Source organism: Panulirus ornatus, chromosome 32, assembly GCF_036320965.1.
Source record: "Panulirus ornatus isolate Po-2019 chromosome 32, ASM3632096v1, whole genome shotgun sequence".
NCBI lineage: Eukaryota > Metazoa > Arthropoda > Malacostraca > Decapoda > Palinuridae > Panulirus > Panulirus ornatus.
The window spans coordinates 22,598,249-22,620,623 of record NC_092255.1 but is presented as its reverse complement, the minus strand read 5'-3'; the positions used below and the strand labels follow the sequence as shown (position 1 = coordinate 22,620,623).

The 22,375-nt window shown below is 40.4% G+C and overlaps 1 protein-coding gene across 1 annotated transcript in view; it reads left to right on the top strand.

Annotated features, from left to right (window-relative positions):
• The window catches only part of LOC139759170 (pyridine nucleotide-disulfide oxidoreductase domain-containing protein 2-like), a 49,178-nt gene extending 28,000 nt beyond the window's left edge, over window positions 1-21,178 (top strand). Inside the window, 7 exon segments of the mRNA XM_071681218.1 lie at window positions 3,928-4,069; window positions 7,973-8,180; window positions 11,736-11,892; window positions 15,206-15,359; window positions 15,592-15,642; window positions 15,644-15,700; window positions 20,785-21,178. Of these exon segments, the coding sequence (XP_071537319.1) occupies window positions 3,928-4,069; window positions 7,973-8,180; window positions 11,736-11,892; window positions 15,206-15,359; window positions 15,592-15,642; window positions 15,644-15,700; window positions 20,785-20,964 (949 nt within the window). The 3' untranslated portion in view covers window positions 20,965-21,178.
• The last annotated feature ends 1,197 nt before the right edge of the window (window positions 21,179-22,375 follow it).

Genomic DNA, 22,375 nt, shown 5'->3' with positions numbered 1-22,375 from the left:
GTTTGATCGAGTAAGTAACGTAAGGGTAAGAGAGATGTGTGGAAATAAAAAGAGCGTGGTTGAGAGAGCAGAAGAGAGTGTTTTGAAATGGTTTGGGCACATGGAGAGAATGAGTGAGGAAAGATTGACCAAGAGGATATATGTGTCGGAGGTGGAGGGAACGAGGAGAAGAGGGAGACCAAATTGGAGGTGGAAAGATGGAGTGAAAAGGATTTTGTGTGATCGGGGCCTGAACATGCAGGAGGGTGAAAGGAGGGCAAGGAATAGAGTGAATTGGAGCGATATGGTATACAGGGGTTGACGTGCTGTCAGTGGATTGAATCAAGGCATGTGAAGCGTCCGGGGTAAACCATGGAAAGCTGTGTAGGTATGTATATTTGCGTGTGTGGATGTGTGTATGTACATGTGTATGGGGGGGGTTGGGCCATTTCTTTCGTCTGTTTCCTTGCGCTACCTCGCAACCGCGGGAGACAGCGACGAGGTATAAAAAAAAAAAAAAAAATATATATATATATATATATATATATATATATATATATATATATATATATATATATATATATATATCCTCTCAATCAATACTCTCCCATATAATTTACCAGGAATACTCAACAAACTTATACCTCTGTAATTTGAGCACTCACTCTTATCCCCTTTGCCTTTGTACAATGGCACTATGCACGCATTCCGCCAATCCTCAGGCACCTCACCATGAGTCATACATACATTAAATAACCTTACCAACCAGTCAACAATACAGTCACCCCCTTTTTTAATAAATTCCACTGCAATACCATCCAAACCTGCTGCCTTGCCGGCTTTCATCTTCCGCAAAGCTTTCACTACCTCTTCTCTGTTTACCAAATCATTTTCCCTAACCCTCTCACTTTGCACACCACCTCGACCAAAACACCCTATATCTGCCACTCTATCATCAAACACATTCAACAAACCTTCAAAATACTCACTCCATCTCCTTCTCACATCACCACTACTTGTTATCACCTCCCCATTTGCGCCCTTCACTGAAGTTCCCATTTGCTCCCTTGTCTTACGCACTTTATTTACCTCCTTCCAGAACATCTTTTTATTCTCCCTAAAATTTAATGATACTCTCTCACCCCAACTCTCATTTGCCCTTTTTTTCACCTCTTGCACCTTTCTCTTGACCTCCTGTCTCTTTCTTTTATACATCTCCCACTCAATTGCATTTTTTCCCTGCAAAAATCGTCCAAATGCCTCTCTCTTCTCTTTCACTAATACTCTTACTTCTTCATCCCACCACTCACTACCCTTTCTAATCAACCCACCTCCCACTCTTCTCATGCCACAAGCATCTTTTGCGCAATCCATCACTGATTCCCTAAATACATCCCATTCCTCCCCCACTCCCCTTATATATATATATTTATTTATATTTTATTTATTATACTTTGTCGCTGTCTCCCGCGTTTGCGAGGTAGCGCAAGGAAACAGATGAAAGAAATGGCCCACCCCCCCCCCATACACATGTATATACATACGTCCACACACGCAAATATACATACCTACACAGCTTTCCATGGTTTACCCCAGACGCTTCACATGCCTTGATTCAATCCACTGACAGCACGTCAACCCCGGTATACCACATTGCTCCAATTCACTCTATTCCTTGCCCTCCTTTCACCCTCCTGCATGTTCAGGCCCCGATCACACAAAATCTTTTTCACTCCATCTTTCCACCTCCAATTTGGTCTCCCTCTTCTCCTCGTTCCCTCCACCTCCGACACATATATCCTCTTGGTCAATCTTTCCTCACTCATTCTCTCCATGTGCCCAAACCACTTCAAAACACCCTCTTCTGCTCTCTCAACCACGCTCTTTTTATTTCCACACATCTCTCTTACCCTTACGTTACTCACTCGATCAAACCACCTCACACCACACATTGTCCTCAAACATCTCATTTCCAGCACATCCATCCTCCTGCGCACAACTCTATCCATAGCCCACGCCTCGCAACCATACAACATTGTTGGAACTACTATTCCTTCAAACATACCCATTTTTGCTTTCCGGGATAATGTTCTCGACTTCCACACATTTTTCAAGGCTCCCAAAATTTTCGCCCCCTCCCCCACCCTATGATCCACTTCCGCTTCCATGGTTCCATCCGCTGCCAGATCCACTCCCAGATATCTAAAACACTTCACTTCCTCCAGTTTTTCTCCACTCAAACTCACCTCCCAATTGACTTGACCCTCAACCCTACTGTACCTAATAGCCTTGCTCTTATTCACATTTACTCTTAACTTTCTTCTTCCACACACTTTACCAAACTCAGTCACCAGCTTCTGCAGTTTCTCACATGAATCAGCCACCAGCGCTGTATCATCAGCCATTTCCCGCGTTAGCGAGGTAGCGTTAAGAACAGAGGACTGGGCCTTTTTTGGAATATCCTCACCTGGCCCCACTCTGTTCCTTCTTTTGGAAAATTAAAAAAAAAAAAAAATGAGAGGAGAGGATTTCCAGCCCCCCGCTCCCTCCCCTTTTAGTCGCCTTCTACGACACGCAGGGAATATGTGGGAAGTATTCTTAATCCCCTATCCCCAGGGATAATATATATATATATATATATATATATATATATATATATGAAGTCTGTTGGGGATGAGAGAGCTTGGGAAGTGAGTCAGTTGTTGTTCGCTGATGATACAGCGCTGGTGGCTGATTCATGTGAGAAACTGCAGAAGCTGGTGACTGAGTTTGGTAAAGTGTGTGGAAGAAGAAAGTTAAGAGTAAATGTGAATAAGAGCAAGGTTATTAGGTACAGTAGGGTTGAGGGTCAAGTCAATTGGGAGGTGAGTTTGAATGGAGAAAAACTGGAGGAAGTGAAGTGTTTTAGATATCTGGGAGTGGATCTGGCAGCGGATGGAACCATGGAAGCGGAAGTGGATCATAGGGTGGGGGAGGGGGCGAAAATTCTGGGGGCCTTGAAGAATGTGTGGAAGTCGAGAACATTATCTCGGAAAGCAAAAATGGGTATGTTTGAAGGAATAGTGGTTCCAACAATGTTGTATGGTTGCGAGGCGTGGGCTATGGATAGAGTTGTGCGCAGGAGGATGGATGTGCTGGAAATGAGATGTTTGAGGACAATGTGTGGTGTGAGGTGGTTTGATCGAGTGAGTAACGTAAGGGTAAGAGAGATGTGTGGAAATAAAAAGAGCGTAGTTGAGAGAGCAGAAGAGGGTGTTTTGAAGTGGTTTGGACACATGGAGAGGATGAGTGAGGAAAGATTGACCAAGAGAATATATGTGTCGGAGGTGGAGGGAGCAAGGAGAAGAGGGAGACCAAATTGGAGGTGGAAAGATGGAGTGAAAAAGATTTTGTGTGATCGGGGCCTGAACATGCAGGAGGGTGAAAGGAGGGCAAGGAATAGAGTGAATTGGAGCGATGTGGTATACCGGGGTTGACGTGCTGTCAGTGGATTGAATCAAGGCATGTGAAGCGTCTGGGGTAAACCATGGAAAGCTGTGTAGGTATGTATATTTGCGTGTGTGGACGTATGTATATACATGTGTATAGGGGGGGTTGGGCCATTTCTTTCGTCTGTTTCCTTGCGCTACCTCGCAAACGCGGGAGACAGCGACAAAAAAAAAAGAAAAAAAAAAAATATATATATGTATATATATATATATATATATATATATATATATATATGCAAGAGAGTTCATTGGAAGGTAAGGCAGACTGTATCTGAAGTAAGGAAACTGAGCAAGAGGGAGAGGATTGGATCCATGAAGATTTTGAGAATAGTGATACAGAACAACTCTTTGAATTGGCAGATAGGGATCAGTGACAGGACATGGACATGATAGTAAGCTAAGCACTGATGTGAGCGCCAGTACCTGAAATCAATAGTATAATTCTGTTTACTTTTAACAGATATGTTTTGCTTCACCATGTGATGTCTTTGGTGTGTGGATTAAAAGGTGTTTGGGGTTATCCTGAAGGAGGCATGGGAGGTGTCACACAAGCCATGGCTCGAGCAGCCACAGAAGCTGGGGCACACCTTTTTACTAATCAGGTATGTAATATTGCCTTGTAATATAACCAAAGGTTGTGAGAACACAGTCAACTGAATATGGTAAGTATGAGATGCTTTACAAATGTCATTATTTAAAGTTGGAATGCTTGAATTACAAGGTATAAGTTTGTTGAGTGGCAAGTTGTATGGGAGAATGGTGATTGAAGATGGAACAAGAGTCAAGCAGGGAGTGCTTATCTTCATCAGAGGCTTTGGCTGGGATTTCTGAACGTTTTTGGATATAACCAAGGTGAGAAGAAAGGAGAGAAAGGTAATACATTTGAGGACAGGAATTTGGATGTTCTACCTCTGAGTAAAACAGAAAGCTTAGGTGTAAGGGGAAGAATGGTTTGGAAATATTGTAGGGGTACAGTCAGTGGTTGATGTTAGCAAGAGTTAAGGAAGGGGTAGCATTACTGTTGAAGTAGAAGCTGTGGGAGTGTGTGGAAAAGTGTAAGGGAGTGAGCTCCAGAATGATGTGGGTAAAAATGAAAGTGGAAATTGGTGCTTTTGCACGTGGCTATAAGATCATAAGGAGCAGGGGTTGTAGGAGCAGCTGAATGTGCTAGTAGTGTAGATTTATGGGACTGGATATTAATGATGGGTGAATTAAATGCAAGGGTGAGTATTGCAGCTGTTAAGGATATAATTGGTTAGGGAGAATGGGGTATTCAGTAAAGTAAATGGAAATGGAGAACAACTTGTGTAGTTGTCTTGAGAATGGGCTGGTGCTTTTGCACCTGGCCATGAAAAGAAAGATCATGAGGAGCAGGTGTTTTAGGAGCAGCTGAGTGTTGTCAGCAGTTTAGATTTAAGAGACTGGATATTAGTGATAGGTGAATTAAATATGAGGGTGAGTATTGTGGCAGTTAAGGGTATAATTGACTAGGATGCATGGGTTATTCAGTAAAGTAAATGGAAATGGAGAACAACTTGTGGATTTGTCTTGGGAAAGGGCTGGTGATTAGGAATACCAAGTTTAAAAAGAGAGACATACACAAGTAAGAAAGATAGTCAGTGGGTATTAATGGATTGCATACCAATAGATAGGCATGCAAAGAGACTTTTGGATGAGAATATGTTGAGAGGGGCAGCTGGTGGGATGTTTGATCATTACCTCATGGAGGCAAGGGTGAAGATTTGTAGAGCTTTTCAGAAAATAGGAAATGTTATGGGTGAGAAGACAATGTTAGAAGTAAGTGGGCTTTGAAAAGAAATTTGTGTGAAGAAACACCAGATTGAATGCAGAATGGAAAAAAAGTGAGAGAAACAAAACTAGGAGAGTGGGTGAGGAATGAGAGGTATTTAGGGAAGTAGTGCTGGCATGTGTGAGATAAGTATGTGGCATGCATGAGGTGGGCAAGTTAGAAAGTGTAGTGAGTTGTGGGATGGTGAAGTAAAGTTACTGGTGAAAGAGAAAAGAGAGGTGTATGAATGGAATTTTCAGCGAAGGAGTGCAGATGATTGAGAGATGTACAAGAGAAAATAGCAAGTGGTCAAGATGAAGGCAAAATGGTTGACAAAGAGTTTAAATGAGAGATGGAGTGAGTGAGTATCTGTAAACTTCAGGAGAATAACATGCTTTGGAAGGAGGTTAGTATGGCGCAAAAATCAAGAGAACAAGTGGAAACATCAATGAATGGGGCAAATGGGGAAGTGGTAATGTGAGTATTTTGAAGGATTGTTGAATATGCTTGATGATAGGGTCGCAGGTGTAGGATGTGTGGGTTAGGGTGGTATGCAAAGTGTTGAAGAGAGAAGTGTCAAAAGCCTTATGGCAAGGCAACTTGAGTTGATGGTATTGAAGTTGAATTTATTAAGAAAGGGGGTGATTGTGTTATTGGTTGGTTAGTTAGGATTTTAATCGTGAGTATTGATCATAGTGAGGTGCCTGAGGATTGGTGAAATGCATGTATAGTACCATTATAAAAAGGCAAAGGGAACAAGAGTGAATTTCAAACTGCAGAGATATAAGTATGTTGAGTGTACTTGGTAATTTGTATGGGAGAGTAGTGATTGAGAGGATGAAGAATGTGGTTTCAGAAGTGGTTTATGATGTGTCAATCAGAAGTATACTTTAAAGAATGTTTGAGAAATACTTTGAGAAAGAAGGATCTGGTGAAAGCATATGTGGAAGGTTTTAAGAATATCTGGTGTGCAAGGAGAGCTGCTAGAAGCAGTGAGAAGTTTTCATAAAGGGTGTAAAGCATGTGTACCAATAGGAAGAGAGGAGAGTGAGTGGTTCCAAGTGAAGTTGATCTTGAGCAGAAATGGTTAATGTCACCATGGCTGTTTAATTTGTTAATGGATGGGTTGTTGAAGGAGGTAATTGGAAGTCTTGGAGAGTGGGGAGAGTATGCAGTCTATAGGGGATGAGAGGGATCTGTGAAGTGAGTCAGTTGTTTGCTGATGACAGCACTGGTGGCTGATTAGAGTGAAAAGAGAAGGAAGTATCTGGGAGGGCAAAAAATGAGTATGTTAGGAGGAGTTGAAGTCCTGACAGTGTGAAGCATGGGTTATAGACAAGGATTTGTGGAGGATAATGAAAGTTTTGGAAATGAAATGTTTGTGGATGATGTATGGTGTGAAGCAGTTTGATCGAGTAAGTAATATAAGGGTAAGAGAGGAGGTGTAATAAAATGAGTATGTTTGAGAGAGCTACAGAGGGTGTGCTTAAATGGTTTGGAATTTGGAAAGAGAGTTTAACATACAGGATATATATGTCAAAAGTGGAGGGGACAAGAAGGGGGCGACCAGATTGGAGATGGAAGGATGGAGAGAAAAAGAACTTGCATGATCAGGGCCTAGTCATGCAGGAGGATGAAAGGCATTCATAAGATTGAGTGAATTGGAATGATTTGGTATACCAGGGTCAATATGCTTTCATTGGACTGAACCAGAGCATGTCAAATGGCAGTGGGAAACCATGGAAAAGTCTGTGTAAAAGTCTGTTGGGTCCAGTTGTGGATAGTGGGTATTGCACATATGACAGCTAGAGAACAGATGTGGTTGAATGTGGCCTCTCTTTGTCTGTTCCTGGCGGCACCATGCTTATGTGGCAAATGGTGATCAGGTAAGAAGAGAAAAAAAATATTTATTATTTATTGTACTTAGTCGCTGTCTCCTGTGTTACCGAGGTAGTGCAAGGAAACAGACGAAAGAATGGCCCAACCCACCCACATGCACATGTATATACATAAATGCCCTCACAAACACACACACATACCTATACATTTCAAGATATACATACATATACATACACAGACATATACATATATACACATGTACATATTCATACTTGCTGCCTTCATCCATTCCCGTCGCCATTTCCCGTGCTGGCGTGGAAGTTTTAAGAACAGAGGATCGAGCCTTAGAAGGAATATCCTCACTTGGCCCCCTTCTCTGTTCCTTTTAGAAAAATTAAAATGAGAGGGAAGGATTTCCAGCCCCCTGCTTCCTCCCCTTTTAGTTTCTACGACACACTGGGAATGTGTGGGAAGTATTCTATCAACCCTTTTCCCAGGGACAAGGATATTAATTGTAGATATTAAAAGCTGGTGTTTTAGCATTTTTTTATGTTTTTTGTTATTTGATTGGTGAAATAGAAAAGAATCTTCAAAGCTCTGTATTTGTATGTTTGCAAAGCCAGAGCAGGAGTTAATTATTCGGTTGAATGTAAAAGAGGAGATTAAGGCTTTCATGAAGATTTTATATGCTAAGTTTTATGTGTATAACTGCAAATGTTGGGACTTGGGCACAAAGTGTATGAGGCTAAAGTATGCTTTTGGCCTGTCAGTAAATGCTTTTGTCTGAAGCATTAGATATAAACTTAGGTCTGTCATTTTTAAATACATTAACCTTTTATTGTTTGATTCTACAAACTAATGAATTAATGTTTTCCAGCCTGTGAAAACTATACTGTTAGGAGACAAGAATGAAGCTGTTGGTGTGGAAACTGAGGATGGCTATTATCTTTATGCTGATACTGTCCTTTCAAATGCTACAGCCAATGTAACTTTCCTCAAGCTACTTCCAGAAGGTTCTCTACCTCCAGATTTTGAAGCATCCATCAAGGGCATTGATTATTCATCACCTGTCTGTAAGATTAATGGTAAGGTATTTATAATAAAGTTGATATAAATTAATGTTTTGGAAGGAAGTAAATACAGTTCGTAAGACAAGAGAACAAATGGGAACATTGGTGAAGGGGGCTAATGGTGAGGTAATAACAAATAGTGGTGAAGTGAGAAGGAGATGGAGTGAGTATTTTGAAGGTTTGTCGAATGTGTTTGATGATAGAGTGGCAGATATAGGGTGTTTTGTTTGAAGTGGTGTGCGAAGTGAGAGGGTCAGGGAGAATGGTTTGGTAAACAGAGAAGAGGTAGTGAAAGCTGTGTGGAAGATGAAAGCTGGCAAGGCTTTGGATGTTACTGCAATGGAATTTATTGAAAAAGGGGGTGACTGTGTTGTTGATTGGTTGATAAGGATATTCAGTGTATGTATGGTTCATGGTGAAGTGCCTGAGGATTGGTGGAATGCATGCATAGTGCCATTGTACAGAGGTATAAGTTTGTTGAGTATTCCTGGGAAATTATTTGGGAAGGTATTGATTGAGAGGGTAAAGGCATGTACAGAACATCAGATTGAGGAAGAGCAGTTTGGTTTCAGAAGTGGTAGAGGATGTGTGGATCAGGTGTTTGCTTTGAAGAACGTATGTGGGAGGTACTTAGAAAAACAGATGAATTTGTATGTAGCATTAATGGATCTGGCATATGATAGAGTTGATAGAGATGCTCTGTGGAAGATGTTAAGAGTATATGGTCTAGGAGGTAAGTTGCTAGAAGCTGTGAAAAGTTTTTACCAAGGATGTAATGCATGTGTACGAGTAGGAAGAGAGGAGAGTGATTGGTTCCCAATGAATGACGGTTTGCAGCAGGGGTGCGTGAATTCTCCATGGTTGTTTAATTTGTTTATGGTTAGGGTTGTTAGGGAGGTGAATGCAAGAGTTTTGGAGAAAGGGGCAAGTATGCAGTCTGTTATGGATGAGAGGGCTAGGGAAGTGAGTTAGTTGTTTGCTGATGATACAGCACTGGTGGCTGATTCGAGTGAGAAACTGCTAAAGTTGGTGACTGAGTTTGGTAAAGTGTGTGAAAGAAGAAAGCTGAGAGTAGATGTGAATAAGAATAAGGTTATTAGGTTCGGTAGGGTTGAGGGACAAGTAAATTGGGAGGTAAGTTTGAATGGAGAAAAACTGGAGGAAGTGAAGAGTTTTAGATACCTGGGGGTGGATTTAGCAGCAAATGGAACCATGGAAGCAGAAGAGAGTCACAGGGTGGGGGAGGGGGGCGAAGGTTCTGGGAACGTTGAAGAATGTGTGGAAGGCAAGAACATTATCTCGGAGAGCAAAAATGGGCATGTTTGAAGGAATAGTGGTTCCAACAATATCACATGGTTGCAAGGCGTGGGCTATAGATAGGGTTGTGTGGAGGAGGGTGGATGTGTTGGAAATGAAATGTTTGAGGACATCATGTGGTGTGAGGTGGTTTGATCGAGCAAGTAATGAAAGGGTAAGAGAGATGTGTGGTAATAAAAAGAGAGTGGTTGAGAGAGCAGAAGAGGGTGTATTGAAATGGTTTGGTCACATGGAGAGAATGAGTGAGGAAAGATTGACAAATAGGATATATGTGTCAGAGGAAGAGGGAACAAGGAGAAGTGGGAGATCAAATTGGAGGTGGAAGGACGAAGTGAAAAAGATGTTGAGTGATCGGGGCCTGAACATACTGGAGGGTGAAAGTTGTGCAAGGAATAGAGTGAATTGGAACGATATGGTATACTGGGGTCAATGTGCTGTCAGTGGATTGAACCAAGGCATGTGAAGCATCTGGGGTAACCCATGGAAAGTTTTGTGGGGCCTGGATGTGGAAAGGGAGCTGTGATTTTGGTGCATTATTACATGACAGCTAGAGACTGAATGTGAGTGAATGTGGTCTTTGTCGTCATTTCCTAGTGCTGCCTGGCACACATGCCGGGGGAGGGGGGTGCTGTTTCATGTGTGGTGGGGTGGCGACGGGAATGGATGAAGGCAGCAAGTATGAATATATACGTGTTTACATATGTATATGTCTGTGTATGTATATGTATGTAAACATTGAAATGTATGGGTATGTATATGTGCATTAGTGGGAATTTATATATATACATATATACATGTGTATGTGGGTGGGTTGGTCCATTCTTTTGTCTGTTTCATTGTGGTACCTCACTAATGCAGGAGACAGTGACTAAATATATAAAAAAAAGAGTAAAGATACTATTTATAATTTTATCTCATTTCATTTCAGACTTTTTTACCATTTCCCACATTTGCAAGGTTGTGCCAGGAACAGATGAAGAAAAGGCCTCATTCACTCACAATTGTTCTCTAGCTGTCATGAATAATGCACCAAAACCACAACCCCCTATCCATAACCAGCCCCCACAGACCTTTCTATGGTTTCCTCTGGCTGCTTTGCATGCCCTGGTTTGGTCCATCAACTGTATGTCACTCCATATTATAATTTTTACTTTTTTCCAGAACAAACTAGTTCCATTGACATTAAATATTTGTTCTGGCAAATATTTCTCATCCACAACTATCCTATGCAGTTCCAGAAAATTTGACACCTTCAGTTTTGGCACTTCCTGCCTCACTGCTAACCTTTACATTGTGAAAATTTTGATGCCTTTTGAAGTGTTAAAAATTGACACCTATGGCGGCAGAAGTGAGTCATAGAGTGGGAGAGAGGGCAAAAGTTCTGGGAGCGATGATGAATGTGCAGGAAACAGAGAATGATATCTCGGAGAGCAAAAATGGGTATGTTTGAAGGAATAATAGTTTCAACAATATTATATGGTTGCAAGGGTTGAATGGAGGAGGGTGGATGTATTTGAAATGTTTGAGGACAATATGTGGTATGAGGTGGTTTGATCGAGTAAGTAATGGAAGGGTAAGAGATATGTGATATTAAAAAGAGTGTGGTTCAAAGAGCATAAGAGGGTGTGCTGAAATGGTTTGGACATATGGAGAGAATGAGTGAGGAAAGGCTGACTAAGAGGATATAGGTGTCAGAGAGGTGGAGGGAACAAGGAGAAGCAGGAGACCAGATTGGAGGTGGAAGGATGGAGTGAAAAAGATTTTGAGTGATTGGGGCCTGAACATGCTGGAGGGTAAGTGTGCAAGGAATAGAGTGAATGAGAATGATGTGGTATACTGGGGTTGATGTGCTGTCAGTGGACTGAACTAGGGCATGTGAAATGTCTGGGATAAACCATGGAAAGCTGTGTGTGGGCTGGATGTGGATAGGGAGCTGTGATTTTGGTGCATTACACATGACAGCTAGAGACTAAGTGTGAATGAATGTGGCCTTTATTGTCTGTCTTCCTGGTGCTACCACAGAAGCAGAGGGTGGTGGTGCTGTTTCCTGTGGGGCGGGGTGACACTGGGAATGGATGAAGGCAGGTGTATGTACATGTGTATATATATATGTGATTATATGAGTGGATGGGTCTTTCTTTGTCCGTTTCCTGGCCTTACCTCACTGATGTGGGAAACGGCGATCGAATCAAATGAATAAATAATAATATATTGTTATTATTATGATTATGATAGTGATGGTGATTTTCACAGTCGCCCTCAAATCCATACCCAACTTTAAAGCCAACCCCAACACTGGAGAAAATGCAGTCATGCCTCATCATTGCTGCACCATTCACTTGAACTGTGAGAAAACAGAATTGTTGAATGAAGCCTACACACAGGCCATTGCTGGTCAAATACCAGATAAGTAATGATGTTTTAATCTTTGTATATAGTAACTGTGTAATTTAGCAATATAATCCCATTATATTATGTACTACTTAAGTCAACAGGCCATGATTCCTGCTGTAGGACAACTTTAGGTTGATCATTTATAGGTAAGAAAGAAGTATCCTTGAACTTTCTGCATCCCAATTATGATTTCTCTGGTCTTTGGTATCAAAACAGCGCACCCTTGAGTTACAGTTGGCCACACATTAATCGTGATGCAGTCGCTTGCCGAATATTGTACGATCTAGCTAGTGGTGTGGGTAACCTCACCTTTTGTGCTCTTAGCTTGTGTGATGAAGTGGTGCCTTAAGAAGGTACTTTTCAAAAACATACTGTATCTCTCATGAATCCCATGAATCAAATTAGAGTTAGGATGAAAGGGGGGTTGCCATACTTTAAGGAGAACAAGATGTTTAGGAAGAAGTTGAACGGTCTGGAGAACAAGTAACAAACCGGGAATTAGTGAAGGGAGCTGATAGAGAAGTGTAAAGCAAAGAAGAGTTGAAGAGGAGATGGAATAAATATCTTGAGGGATTGGTACATGTGTTAGATGATAAGGTGATACATGTGGCATACTTGAAACATGGAGGTATGTGATGCAAGAGAATCATGGTGGATAGTTCAGAAAAAAGAGTAGAGAGGGTGATAACCTTCCATAAATCAGTGTGGCAAAGACAGTTGAATTTTTCAAGAAAGGTGGTAAGTGCTGATGATTGGTTGTTTGGAATTTTCATAGTATATGTCTCAAGGTGAGGTGCCTGGTAATTGGTGTAATTCTTGTTTAGTGCCACTGTATGTAGGCATGGAGTACAAAAGTTGAATGTTTAAAATACAGAGTTATGTTTGTTAAGAATAATATGTAAGTTCTGTGGGAGAGTGGTGATTGTGATGGTGGTGGCATGCTGAGAGCATCAGATTGGGAAGGAGTGATAGAGGATGCGTGGATCAGGTGTTTGATTTGAGTAAACTGTGTAAGGAATATTTAAGAGAAAGAGAAGGATTTGTATGTGGGTGTCATGGATATGGAGAAATCGTGTTATAAGGTACATAGAGATGGTTTTTTGATGTTGCTATGAACATATGGTGTAGGAGGAAAGGTATTAGAAGCAGAGGAGTTTCTGTCAAAAGAATAAGGCATGTGTGCAAGTAGGAAGAACAGAGGTGGGTGGTGAGATGGTAAATGCAAGGTTCTTAGGGAAAGAGGCAGGTCTTCAGTATGTTGGGGGTGGGGCACTTGATAGATGTGTCCATAGCTGTTTGCTGATGACACGGCTCTATTGGCAGACTTTAGTCAGAAACTGCAAAAGCTGGTGAGGGAGAGTGGGTGAGAAGAGAAAGTCAAGATTTAATGCATGCATGCATAGTGCCATTGTACAAAGGCGAAGGGGATAAGAGTGAGTGCTCAAATTACAGAGGTATAAGTTTGTTGAGTATTCCTGGTAAATTATATGGGAGGGTATTGATTGAGAGGGTGAAGGCATGTACAGAGCATCAGATTGGGGAAGAGCAGTGTGGTTTCAGAAGTGGTAGAGGATGTGTGGATCAGGTGTTTGCTTTGAAGAATGTATGTGAGAAATGCTTAGAAAAGCAAATGGATTTGTATGTAGCATTTATGGATCTGGAGAAGGCATATGATAGAGTTGATAGAGATGCTCTGTGGAAGGTATTAAGAATATATGGTATGGGAGGCAAGTTGTTAGAAGCAGTGAAAAGTTTTTATCGAGGATGTAAGGCATGTGTACGTGTAGGAAGAGAGGAAAGTGATTGGTTCTCAGTGAATGTAGGTTTGCGGCAGGGGTGTGTGATGTCTCCATGGTTGTTTAATTTGTTTATGGATGGGGTTGTTAGGGAGGTAAATGCAAGAGTTTTGGAAAGAGGGGCAAGTATGAAGTCTGTTGGGGATGAGAGAGCTTGGGAAGTGAGTCAGTTGTTGTTCGCTGATGATACAGCGCTGGTGGCTGATTCATGTGAGAAACTGCAGAAGCTGGTGACTGAGTTTGGTAAAGTGTGTGAAAGAAGAAAGTTAAGAGTAAATGTGAATAAGAGCAAGGTTATTAGGTACAGTAGGGTTGAGGGTCAAGTCAGTTGGGAGGTGAGTTTGAATGGAGAAAAACTGGAGGAAGTAAAGTGTTTTAGATATCTGGGAGTGGATCTGGCAGCGGATGGAACCATGGAAGCGGAAGTGGATCATAGGGTGGGGGAGGGGGCGAAAATTCTGGGAGCCTTGAAGAATGTGTGGAAGTTGAGAACATTATCTCGGAAAGCAAAAATGGGTATGTTTGAAGGAATAGTGGTTCCAACAATGTTGTATGGTTGCGAGGTGTGGGCTATGGATAGAGTGGTGCGCAGGAGGATGGATGTGCTGGAAATGAGATGTTTGAGGACAATGTGTGGTGTGAGGTGGTTTGATCGAGTAAGTAACGTAAGGGTAAGAGAGATGTGTGGAAATAAAAAGAGCGTGGTTGAGAGAGCAGAAGAGGGTGTTTTGAAATGGTTTGGGCACATTGAGAGAATGAGTGAGGAAAGATTGACCAAGAGGATATATGTGCCGGAGGTGGAGGGAACGAGGAGAAGAGGGAGACCAAATTGGAGGTGGAAAGATGGAGTGAAAAAGATTTTGTGTGATTGGGGCCTGAACATGCAGGAGGGTGAAAGGAGGGCAAGGAATAGAGTGAATTGGAGCGATGTGGTATACCGGGGTTGACGTGCTGTCAGTGGATTGAATCAAGGCATGTGAAGCGTCTGGGGTAAACCATGGAAAGCTGTGTAGGTATGTATATTTTGCGTGTGTGGGTGTGGGTTGGGCCATTTCTTTCGTCTGTTTCCTTGCGCTACCTCGCAAACGTGGGAGACAGCAAAAAAAAAAAAAAAAAAAAAAAAAGTTAATAAAATTAAGATGATAATGTTGAGTAAGAGAGAGGGAGTGCGAGTTTGCATAGAGAGTACTTGGAGAAAGTCGAGAATTTTAGACTCTTGGGAGTGGATTTGGCAATGGAGGGAATCTTGGGAGTGGAAGTAAGTCAGAGGATAGATGAAGTGGCTGTCTTAGGTGCAGTGAAGAGTGTTTGAAGGTTTAGCATGGATGCAAGGCTTAGCATGAAAGAGAGTGGATGTATTGGAAACTGAATGTTTGAAAACAGTATGTTATGAGGGTTGTTCTAGTAAGATTACAAGATCAGATGATTTCTACCTCACTATAGTTACTTTTATACCTTTGTTGACTGCACACACAAAGAAAAATAGGAAGAGGAACTTATGGTCATTCACTAATATACTTCTGCATCACACAGTCCCATGATAGAGATGACACTTCCAAGCAGCTGTGATTCAACTTTAGCACCTCCTGGATGCCATGTGGCTCTATTTTTCACCCAGTATGTTCCATATACTCGAGCTGATGGTCGCCTATGGGATGAGAATACTAAAACGGAATATGCTAATAAGGTAAGACTTACAGTATATTTTGTTGTTAGGCTGTCATTTAACACTCATATTGTGTTGTGATTTCACAGGCATTCCTCTTCCTCAAAATGTCATTTTTTCATGAGAAAACTTGTTTTATATATCAGTATGATGGTGCCTTGATATTTTACAGATTTTCAACATAGTGGAAAATTATGCTCTTGGCTTGTTCTATACATATACATCAGTATGATGATGCCCTGATATTTTACAGATCTTCAACACAGTGGAAAATTATGCTCCTGGCTTCATTGGAAGTATAATAGGGATATGAAGTTTTGCCACCACCTGATTTGGAACAAGTGTTTGGACTTACAGGCGGGGTATGTATATATCATACAGATAACTAGTAACACCGTTTTTTTTACAATATTTATATAGTGTTAAAAGAGGTTAGTGTAGATAATTTCCATTATTCATTATTTTCCATAAGGTGAAAAATGTCTGTTAGAGCAAAGAACTTTCAGATGTAATACTAATTGCAAGCTCTTTGTATGTTTTGGTTGTGACTTGATAAATGCAGCTCCAAGTCCTAAACATATTTTTCTTGGGGTTGGGTGAGTGTGTTGTATTTTTGTATCTTTAGGCAAACAGTAGAGGTGTTATGTCTAGAAATGTGTATAGGCTTATGTATTTGATGATTTTCCTTTTTTCTTGCTTTTTTTTCATCTCAATAGCAGGCAGTGTCCAGCAAGGGATATGTAATTCATCTTGTTTTAAACGGTGAAGTTAAAGGATCTTGCCCTCTAAAGGGTTTATTGGAATACAGCAATGTGGCTCCTCCCATTATACATCCACTTGTTTTGATTTATATTGATTTCTTCTGCTATACAGTAGGATGGTTTATACAGGTCTATCTGTTATTATCACTCCATTCTCAGTCTAATGGTGGTGGATTAAATTCAAACAGTTTCCACAACTCTGACATCTTCAGCCCCCTACTGTGTGTGTATTTGTGAAACTTCCATGTTTACAGGATTGTTTCTTACTTTTTCACTTTACACTTGATGGCGATTCAGTTGATGCTAATTCATATTACCATTCATCCCACCTTCATACACAAAGCACTCATTATATTTCCAATTCTTAATCATTCCTTTAACATCTTCATCTGAAATATTCCAAATCCTATTAAGTTTCCTTACTACATCATCCATAGTATATGGCCCATTTTTTCAAACTTAAATTGTTGCAACACGTCCACATCCTTCATCATTCATCTGCAGCCAACATGACGAGGCTGTTTGTTTTTTCAAATGGGTAGATTCTTTTATGAGTGAAGTTCAGCTGATATCAGATGGCCCCACAAGCAGTCCTCAGTTGCAGACTATGTAAGTAGCTGACCAAATATGCAGATAAATTTTGTAGCAGGCAAAGGGCATATGTCTTATGGAAGAGGAGCATAAAACAGTGGTTGCTCTTAATTCCGAGCTTAATGCTGAAATTTACGGCGAACATTATGACCTTGCAAGCATTACCCTAGTGGCAAGCATGGATTTGAAGTCACAGCAATTTCTTTATGCTGTGTATCCACATTTTCAGACAAGGGCTGTCACTCAACTTAGTGAACATGGGAACATATTTAAGCAAAGTAAGTGCATTGTATTATTTGTTTTGTGCTAATTTCTTGTCATAACCTTGTTATATATTTTGCCAGTTGTTTCTAAGAAGAACTGCAATTGATTTGTACCATTTTCATTTAATATAATTTTAATAATTCAGTGTAAGCATTATCAGGTCAAGAAAAATAAGTACCTACATCAGGAAGAAGTTAGACACCGGAAGGGGTTCACCACCTAACCCATCCAAATACTGTGGCTTGGCAGTAGCTACTGCTGCTTAGTTAATGACAGAGAAGTGATGTTTGTTCGAGAGCCAGTATGACAAGTCTTACACTCACACATGTAATTGGTAAGTAGCTAATAACCAGGGAGGTGTATTACCAGCACTACCCGCCTGGATATTGAGAGGGTTAGTGACAGCTGCATAGTGAGCCTGCACTTCTGTGACACCAGATAGCTGTCTTCTCATTTTCTCTCTCCCACATGTAGACTACTAGCATTCCGTTCACAAACATACATTCTCTCCTTGTCACACACAACATTTGACAACACTTAACTTACACAGCTCATTCTTCATATCTCTAGACTTTCCTGTTGTGAGCTCTGTACAGCCCTGCCTTTTGGTAGAATGTTAGGAGAAATAGATAGCAGCAGTAGGTAGGAACATTTAGGCAGGAATATTAAGCAAGATCATTAGGTAGTAGCAGTAGAGGCTGGAAAATTAGGTAGACAATAGATAGGTGTCAGTAGGAACATTGAGTTGGAGCCTCTGCAATCACTACACCTAGTGCTGCCTTCTGTCATTCAGTAGCCTGTTCAGGATGAGGTGTCAAAAGGCTAAAAAGTGGTACTGGAGTTCAGTAGTTATGGAGCCTCTCTTGCCGTGGCCACCCCCTTGAGGGAGTTCTAGGAGGGAACAGGTATCGGAGATATATAGATAGATAGTAGACACTGCAACCAAAGGTGTTGTTTGGTCTCATTAGAGTTTACATAGGTATGATATAATCAGCTCATATTTGTCATATGATTGTGTTTGTATGGTAACAGTAAAAATGATTACATAATAATCTTTAATTTCATATATTAATGAAATTAAAATAGATATTAAAAGTTTTTCAAGGTTATTCTAAAAGCTAGTTATAATAAAGAGGATTTAGGGACAGTGTTCATTACAATATTAATGAATATTAAGCAAGATCATTAGGTAGTAGCAGTAGAGGCTGGAAAATTAGGTAGACAATAGATAGGTGTCAGTAGGAACATTGAGTTGGAGCCTCTGCAGTCACTACACCTAGTGTTGCCTTCTGTCATTCAGTAGCCTGTTCAGGATGAGGTGTCAAAGGCTAAAAAGTGGTACTGGAGTTCAGTAGTTATGAAGCCTCTCTTGCCGTGGCCACCCCCTTGAGGGAGTTCTAGGAGGGAACATGTATCGGAGATATATAGATAGATAGTAGACACTGCAACCAAAGGAGGTGTTGTTTGGTCTCATTAGAGTTTACATAGGTATGATATAATCAGCTCATATTTGTCATATGATTGTGTTTGTATGGTAAGTAAAAATGATTAGATAATAATCTTTAATTTTATATATTAATGAAATTAAAATAGATATTAAAAGTTTTTCAAGGTTATTCTAAAAGCTAGTTATAATAAAGAGGATTTAGGGAAAGTGTTCATTACAATATTAAAGATTATATGGATATAAATGACAGAGTTGATACTCATCTTTTTTAAAGTTTGCTCACAAGAAAATGGAGTTGAGGCTTAGATACATTACATTGTGATTTCAGCATAAAAATATTTTGATTTTTACTTTCAGATTGGGCTGAAGATGGACCTGAAAGGCTTTCTTTTACTAGATTCCAAACAAGCTGAATTCTCCAACTCCTAAGTTCCTCATTGTCAGCTCAGCCTCAGAACAGTGAAACAAGACCTGCCACATGCTCCTCTCACAGGCCTGCATGCTTCCTTATCAGCTCCTGTGTCACATTCAGAAACAACTGACGTGCCACATCCTTGAAGCTTTATGTACTTCTAGAGGAGGAAAGAAGAGAAAAATCACAGAGGATGTTACATGGCAAGAAGTGTTGGGAGGAATGGTAGAGCCCAGCTGAAGCAAGTAAATGAATCGAGGGAGGAATTTAAGCCCATCATCATGTTAGGTCAGCAACCACTGAGACAAAGGGAACGCTTTAGAAAGCATGTTTGCAGAATTTAAAGGAATTTCAGAAGAGATTATAAAGTTTATTGGTGAAGCTTTGGCAGATTATGTATAACAAATTTAAGGGCACCGATAATGATTAAGTATTTCTGTAAACTTCATGAAATGACCTGGCTTATTTTTGAAGACATTTTTCACTTCATCCATCATTTGTAAATACTTTTCCTTCCTTGCCATATTTCAATAAAGGCCTGGCCTTAAAAAAAAACAGAAAAGAAAAAAAACTAATTTAGAAAACATGTATTTAGTTTTTGTTTTATTTATGGAAAGCACCTAAGAATATTTTGAAGAAAACACACCACCAAACTGTCACCATATTTTGCAGTTCAGCAAACAACAACTCGCTTCCCACACCCTCTCATAAATAAACTAAATTAGGTTACATCACTCATCCTTGCTGCAGACCAACCTTCACATGGCTCCATTCACTCTCGTGTCTTCCTACTTGTACACAAGCCTTACACCCTTTATAAAAAGTTCTCACTGCTTCAAAGATACAAGATTTGGAACCGGTTTATTAAGGAAGAAGGAGAGGCAGAAACTAAGATAACACCATTGGTACAAAAGTATTTCTAGTTTGTGGCTTATGAAATTTTTTGTGGACAAAATGGAACTATACAAATTTTTCCAACAAAGCTATCCAGTTTGTATAATTGTCACTATTATTCAAGTTGCAGTTCACGGTGCATTAAAGAACATTCATTGGTGTATTATTAGCCAAGGAGCTCCAGTTTATAACTAAAATAGCACTTTCTTTTTCTTTTAAACTATTTGCCATTTCCCGCGTTAGCGAGGTAGCGTTAAGAACAGAGGACTGGGCCTTTGTGGAATATCCTCCCCCCCCTCCCCCCCTCTTTTGGAAAATTAAAAAAAAAAAAAAAAAAAAGGAGGATTTCCAGCCCCCCCCCCCCCCCTTTAGTCGCCTTCTACGACACGCAGGGAATACGTGGGAAGTATTCTTAATCCCCTATCCCCAGGGATAATAGCACTACTGCAATTAATACAATAATCATTTTTAACATTAAACAGCATTTGATTCTTGTCCTGTATTTATGTTGCTTGGGTTTAGCATCAATCCTTACCAGTCTGCCCAGTATAAACCATTTTGCAGCTTTTATGTGGTATTCTGCAGAACTTACTGGTGAGTTTTTAATTAAGAATACTACATCACTCATATACCCCTTCATTTCTTCAGTCCATCTACTTTCAAATAGTCCATTTCGAAATCCTGGATTCTTGACTTCTGTTGCTCGCCTTTTCCAGTCTCTCTCATCCCATATCACTCATACTGTAAAATGAACTGTTCATGATCACAGCTTTGTTTCATAAAACGTAAACATATTTTCTTTCACCTGTCAATTTCTGTTGATGTGGAGGGGTAGGTGACAACACTAACTTCAGTGGGGTTCCAGTGATGAGTTGTGCAAACACCAGTAGGTCAAGATTGTTCTTCAATGAAATCAGATTATCTGTGGAAGACTGAGTAAGGCTGGTTGCAGTCTTGAAAGTTTCAGAAAACCAGCCTACATTTCCTTGGATCTTTTACTGTATTGCTGCTACACATTTTCTTGAGCATTTACATTTGACAAGAGAACCTTTACATGAAGTTTTTGATTTTTTCCAGAACATCTTCCATGGTGCTATGACTGTGGATCAAATGTTCATATCCCGGCCTTCACCTCTTCAGCCAGGTCCATTCACCCCTATCAATGGCCTCTTCATGTGTGGTGCTGGAGCACACCCTGGTGGTGGAGTTATGGGAGCTGCTGGTCGCCTTGCTGCCCATGCTGTTTTGAGATATTAAGTGTGCAAATATTTGGTTTTATAGGTATATTAGATTAAACAAGACCTTTCAAAGAACTTTCAAGCATGACTGTTTAAAATTTTTAAACTTGCAATAAACCATTCATTATGATTAGTCTGATTATGAGTTTGAAAAACATAGTTATGTAAAAAGAAAGTAGTTAAATCTGTAGCTCTCACTAAACATTCAAAGATTAAATTTTTTTAAAAGACTATATACATTTTTCATTAAGTGTCATCAAGCAGAGTTAGAGAAGAAAGGAGCTGTATGATAGGCAAACAGACAGCCCCCTTTTTTTTTTTTTTATTTCAGCAATGGTTCAAGTAAAACCATATATGATTATGACAGAGCATTACTTTACCAGTAAGCACTTTATGAAGTCTGTTGGGATTTGGCAACATAAGATAAAACAGAAAATCCTTAAACCTCCTTTCTGGTCTCATTACCCTTGCTTTCTACACTTCTGACACAGATTCTCTTTGTAAGTCATTCATTCATTCTCTCAGAATGTCCAAACAATTTTCATACCTCTTTGGTCAGCTCTCTCAACCACACTTTCTCCTGCTGCTGTAATTCCCTACTTGATCACCCTACCAACACATCCATCCTTTTGGGATTAGGGTCCAGTACTCATAATCATATATAAAATACTGTTGGGACTACTAAACCTTCAAACATACCCAGCTTTAACCTAAGAGACATCGAAGACTCTTTCCAGATTCTCTCGCAATTGCGTCCCAAGGACTTGATTTTCCTCTACCACTTATGACCCTTTTCAGCTTCCATGGTTCCAGACACTACCATATTCATTACCAAGTACCTGATTGCTTAATAATTTATTATTTATTTTGCTTTGTCGCTGTCTCCCGCGATTAGCGAGGTAGCGCAAGGAAACAGATGAAAGAATGGCCCAACCCACCCACATACACATGTATATACATACACGTCCACACACGCAAACATACATACCTATACATCTCAATGTATACATATATATACACAAAGACATATACATATATACACATGTACATAATTCATAGTGTCATTCCCATCGCCACCTCGCCACACATGGAATAGCAACCCTCTCCCCCCTCATGTGTGCGAGGTAGCGCTACGCTAGGAAAAGACAACAAAGGGCCCCATTCGTTCACACTCAGTCTCTAGCTGTCATGTAATAATGCACTAAAACCACAGCTCCCTTTCCACATCCAGGCCCCACAGAACTTTCCATGGTTTATCCCAGACGCTTCACATGCCCTGGTTCAATCCACTGACAGCACGTCGACCCCGGTATACCACATCGTTCCAATTCACTTTATTCCTTGCACACCTTTCACCCTCCTGCATGTTCAGGCCCCAATCACTCAAAATCTTTTTCACTCCATCTTTCCACCTCCAATTTGGTCTCCCA